The following is a 5,937-nucleotide window of genomic DNA, read 5'->3' on the forward strand; positions in this document are numbered from 1 at the left end:
CTGCTTGGTGTTAGTCACACGCCGAGGGATGGGTAATTGCAAAGGGGAATGTGATGCGTGTCCCCGCAATACTGCCTTCACAACCCTGATCCACAGCCGGAACTCCCCAGCTGTAGTTTCCAACCACAGTCCTTGCAAGACATCTACCCCCAAAATATATTCAGGAATAGGAGATACATACACCTTATATGGCTTAGGAGGCAGTTTTCCTATCCCCAGTGGAATGGTTATTGGCTTCTGTAAAGCCAGCAGGCAGGGCCAGGGCCACTATCACAGCAGCCCGGCCCTTGCAGGTTCGCATTGGATTCGGACAGTCGGTAAAGAAACCATGGAGCCAAAAACTGGTGGGCCATAACCTTTAATCCTACCTTGCACCTGGCGGGCAAGTAAAAATACACACTGGGCTCCAAAACCCAGTCACACTCAGTGCTCACAAAGCCACTGACTTATCCGAGTTTCCTAGAATCAAAGGTTTCTAGCTCACCAACCTTATTCTCCTCAGTTCCCCATCTCCTTCCTTATCCCAGATACAAACTCTACACAGACTGGCATCTCACTCAGCACTCCACCATCTTGGCTGCTTTTCCTGGCCTCCTCCACGTGGCCGTCTTCCGCTGCTGGCTCTACTTTCTCTGCTCTCTCATGCTAACCTCAGGAACCAAGAGCCAAGTCCCGTTCTGCCCCCATTTTATAGTGTAGCTTCACAACCTTTAATCCAATATACAAAATAGGGTAGTCTCTAATACAAAGTCACTTCTCTGAGGCATGATTGGATTGTACCGCCCTACAGCAAAAAGGGTGGGAAAGGCTTAATCCCAAAACCAAGCCCCAGGTTACAACGATCTCCAACACACATTAATATCACCTGGGCGACTGCCTCCTCGTGTTATCTTTAACAAAGTGAGCATAATACATGTTATCCGCCCAACAGCTTCACTTGAACAGTTTGGCCCCCATAACTGTCAATGGCCACTGGGGTCCCAGCAAACCACTCTGGGTTCCCATAGAGGAGGGAACATTCTGCACCTGTATCCACCAAGGCCAACACTCGTTGTACATTGAAAGGGGACCAATGGATTGCCAGTTCCACGTGTGGCCTCCGGTCCCCGCCCATCCCCGTTAGACAGGTCCCTCGGCCTTTTTCCTATTCAAACTGGTACAATGGGTCTTGGGAGTTCTCCTCTCCCTCGGCCGTCTCTATCATATAATCTTGTAACTGAGCTGCCCAAGCACCAAACGTTTTATTGGTAGCTGCTGGGGCCTTTAAGTCTCAGTGGCTGGAACTTTTGTTCTGGTTTAAGCTGCCGCCAAAGCTCCAAAAGAATTTTATTAGACTGGCCATCCAATTTCCCCTTATCTGCTTCAGCCGCAAATATACCCACATCTGTGTTCAGGTAACCTTTATAGGCCCGTTTCCCTTGCTAGTTGGGGGGGCAACACAGGCAGCAGCCCTCACTGCTTTATGATCCCGAGCGGCCTCCAGCTCTCCCAAATCTGCTACCATCTGTGTAACTGCATTGATGGGCTGCCCCATATAGGGGACCAAGATAGCCACAAGTGACCCAAAAAGGGCTGACAGGGTGCTGGTGCTAGCAAGGACAAATTCCCTCATTTTTGCCATAAACACTTCCTCGTTTGGCCCACGGGACCCAGGGTTGAAAACAGCATTCTTCATACCTAGTTCCCTAAGGACCTTTACTAACTCACTGTAGCACTGCCACTGACTCATTGCTCCTGGCAATTCTCCAGCATTCTGCCAGACCATACAAATGGCAGCCATTACCCATTCTAATAGGGTATGGTCTCCTGGGTTGCCATGGCAATTCTGAAGATGCTGCCTCAAGGAGGAGTGTGTGGTAATGGCGGCCAATTTCTCCATCTCTGTTCGGGAGAGCATGATGCCATCCACCCCTAGATCCCATAATCGTAGTAACCAGGCTACCAGGGATTCAATAGGTTTCTGTCTAAATTGTGCCCCCAACTCCAGCTCTGCCTGGGTATAGGGCCGGACCACAGAGTGTTCCAGTACCTGGGCAGGAGGCTGTGGCTGCCCCTGAGGGACTCTTTGTTGCTGGGTTTTTACCTTCTTGGCGACCACTGGTCAGGCTCTCAGTGTGCATATGGCAGCTTCAGCCCGAGCCTTCTCATCCTCAGAAGAGGAGTTGCAAGCACCTGCTTCCACTGACTCAAAGCCAATCCACCGGCACGGATGCTGCTGTTCCTTTGGCAACCATTTAGGCTCCTGTGGCTGCTGGCTTTTGGCCAGAAGCTGAGATGCAAGCTCTTGAATCTGCCGGAGCAAACGTTCAGCTTCCAGGGCAAACTGCAACTCGCGAACCTGTAATTCCTTCTCCAGTGCTCACTGTAATTCCTTCTCCAGTGCTCACTGTAATTCCTTCTCCAGTGCTCACTGTAATTCCTTCTTCAGTGCTCGCTCCAATTCCAGCCTTTTCTGCCGTTCTATTTGCAATTCATACTGAAGCTTTTGACTTTGGGCAGCTTCTCACACAGAACTCCTGGTTTCCTCTTGAGTAAAAAACACTGTAGCCCATGGCCCCTAAAAGGAAAGCCATGGGGAGCCAGAGCAGCAACCAGTACTCTACCCCACCCATCAAGGGTGGTGGCCCTATACCGATCTCCGAATCCTGCTGCAAACTATGCCAGTTGTAAGGCCAGGAGCCACCATCATGGCCATTCACATGCAGGTTCCCATTGGATTCGGGCAGACAGTAAAGAAACAATGGAACCAAAAACTGGTGGGCCATCATCTTTAATCCTAGCTTGCACCTGGTGGGCAAGTAAAAACACACACTGGGCTCCAAAACCCACTCATTCGGTGCTCACAAAGCTACTGACTTATCCGAGTTTCCTAGAATCAAAGGTTTCTAGCTCACCAGACTTACTCACCTCTGTTCCCCATCTCCTTCCTTCTCTATGCACAAACTCTGCACAAACTGGCTTCTCACTCAACACTCCACCATCTTGGCTGCTTCTCCTGGCCTCCTCCACCTGGCCTCTTTCTGCTCTCCTCTCTGCTCTCTCCTCTAATGCTAATCTCAGGAACCAAGAGAGGGCAAGCTCACTTTAAAGTGTAGAAACCAAAAACCCTTAATTCAATATACACATAAGGAAGTCTCTGATACAAAGTCCCTTATCTGAGGCATAATTGGATTCCTCAATGGAGTGCACCACCCAGATCATGCAATCAGTCAAGGGTGTGGGGAAGCTTAGTCTTAAAAATAAGCCTTAGGCTACAACGACCTGGCCTGCTTACAGCCTGTCCCCCACACCCAATACAAATCACAAGCGAGCAAACATATATATCATATTTACAAACTTATTTGACCAACAGGGGGAATATGGAATTTTTCATTATTATTTCTTGCAAATGTACATGAATCATGAATCTAATTATCTCAAACTGAAATATTTAGTTAAAAAATATAGTTGGTATCATAACATAAGCATTTATTTTTTTTCCCTGAAGGATTTCTATTTTAAAATGAAATTACATCTGGTATACTATGTTTATTCTTGTGAGTTTCAAAACAGTTACAATAATTTAGCAATCCATCAAAAGTTTTCTTGAACACACAAAAGAATGTTTACATGGTCTTAGAAAAGACATGTGTAGCTGTAATTTTCTCTGCCATGATGGGGTTTCAGCGGAATGTTCACAAACAAGCAATGTACTCAAGGGGCTATGTCCCAAAAGCCCACAGATTTCATAAATATAGCCTTGCTCTATAGTGATAATTCTTTGGCAGTTGTCCTTATTGTTGGTGTACCAACATCTGCAGGTAATAATTTTCTTTTTATTTTGTTAGAAATATTTTTCTAATTTTTGTATTAGATATTAAGGTTTGGTTATTCTCTGTTAATAATCATTTGTTGAGTGTCTACTTACCTCTGTGAGCTGGGTTTACTGTTATCATGTACGTCATCTTATTCGACACAAGAATCCTTCCCATTCTAAATGTTTTTAACAAACAAAGTAATGAAGGGTTGAAGAGTTTATGTAAGTAAATTGTCTAAGATTCTACATAGTCATTGGCAAAGCAGGAATTTGATCCTAAGCCTGTATGGCTCCAGAGCTCATAGCATCCTGCACAATACTTTGTTTCTGTGCCATAATGGCACTTGTGACTGACTCTAAATTTGTGTCACACATACTTATTTTCTTTAAAATTTTATGATTTCATTCAATCTTGGCTCCATACTTAGTTTAAAAAGTTTCATGTCTGTCTTGAACAAAGATAAGGAAGCTAAGACTTTGAAGTTCAGATTCATAATTACAAGGTGTTCATAATATGGCTTACTATTATTCTGTTCATTCACATGTAGCATTATTCAAACATTTCTGTTGAGAATAAAACTGTGATATGTGGCTGGTTCAGCACATGGCTGTGATGATGATGATGATGATATGTGTATGTGAGAGAGAGAGTTCAATGTTCTTGACATTGAATATTTGAAGAAACATTATTCTGAAATTTTAGTTGGTCTCTATTGCTCAAGAAACACCTGACACCTACGAACATGATGCAAGTATGAGTTAAGTTTGTTAAGTTAATAATGTTTGTGTTATTCCTGGCCTACATCAATAAATACATATACTATCAATTTTACATAAGACATTGTATGTGAAAGCACTTTGTACCAAATTTATACTAGTGTGTCTATGTTTTCATAATATTTATTGTATAGCTACTGTAAAATAAGTATGTAAATTATAATGTGTTTTTCTGTTTTAACATCCACTTATTTCACTTTCAGTGGGCACCATTTCCAGTATAGATGGGGCCTGGAAACTATACAACTGTGACAGAGTTCATTATCTTGGGGTTAACGGAGGATGCTACAATGTGTGTCATTTTATTTGTTGTGTTTCTAGGAACCTATGTTGTCACCTTAATGGGCAATGTCAGTATTATCATGCTAATCAGAAGCAGCCCTCAGCTTCATACCCCAATGTATCTTTTCCTCTGCCATTTGGCCTTTGTAGACATTGGTTACTCCTCCTCAGTCACACCTGTCATGCTTATGGGCTTCCTCAGGGAAGAAACCTCTATCTGTGTTGCTGGTTGTGTAGCCCAACTTTGTTCTGTGGTCACCTTTGGGACATCTGAGTGCTTCCTGCTGGCTGTCATGGCCTATGATCGCTATGTGGCCATCTGCTCACCACTGCTCTATTCTACCCACATGGGCCCCAGAATCTGCATTCTTTTATTGGGGATGTCCTACTTGGGTGGATTTGTGAATGCTTGGACATTTACTGGCTGTTTATTAAGTTTATCCTTCTGTGGACCAAATAAAGTCAATCACTTTTTCTGTGACTATTCACCACTTTTGAAGCTTTCCTGTTCTCATGATTTTACTTCTGAAATAACTCCAGCCATCTCTTCTGGGTCCATCATTGTGGTCACTGTGCTTATCATTGTTTTGTCTTATGTCTACATCCTTTTTTCAATCCTGAAGATGAGCTCCACTGAGGGGCGCCACAAAGCCTTCTCCACCTGCACTTCCCACCTCACCGCAGTCACTCTGTTTTATGGGACCATCACATTCATTTATGTTATGCCCAAGTCCAGCTACTCACTTGACCGGAACAAAGTGGTGTCTGTGTTCTACACAGTGGTGATCCCCATGCTGAACCCCCTTATCTACAGTCTGAGGAACAAGGAGGTTAAAGACGCCATGAGAAAATTGCTGGCTGGAACACACTGGTGGTTCTAAAGTACTCTGATTTTGTACTGTGTAATGAGGACCTCTTCTGAATATAAATGGATAATGTACTAAGTAAATTTCATAATATTCTAGACTCATAAATTTCATTGTTATTATCAAGAAAATTTCAGTGTAAAGAATAAATGTGCATTCACTAAGGTAGAAACATCTAGAAAAAAATTGCTTTATCCTTACTTTACCCGAATTTGT

The 5,937-nt window shown here is 43.7% G+C and overlaps 1 protein-coding gene across 1 annotated transcript; it reads left to right on the forward strand.

Moving 5' to 3' along the window:
- The first annotated feature begins 4,797 nt into the window (after window positions 1-4,797).
- On the forward strand, window positions 4,798-5,736 carry LOC136388774 (olfactory receptor 5P80-like). Its single transcript, XM_066360578.1, has one exon. The coding sequence runs from the start codon at window positions 4,798-4,800 to the stop codon at window positions 5,734-5,736; it is 939 nt and encodes a 312-aa protein (XP_066216675.1).
- Window positions 5,737-5,937: the final 201 nt, after the last annotated feature.

This window comes from Saccopteryx leptura, chromosome 1 (genome assembly GCF_036850995.1).
Source record: "Saccopteryx leptura isolate mSacLep1 chromosome 1, mSacLep1_pri_phased_curated, whole genome shotgun sequence".
Lineage (NCBI taxonomy): Eukaryota > Metazoa > Chordata > Mammalia > Chiroptera > Emballonuridae > Saccopteryx > Saccopteryx leptura.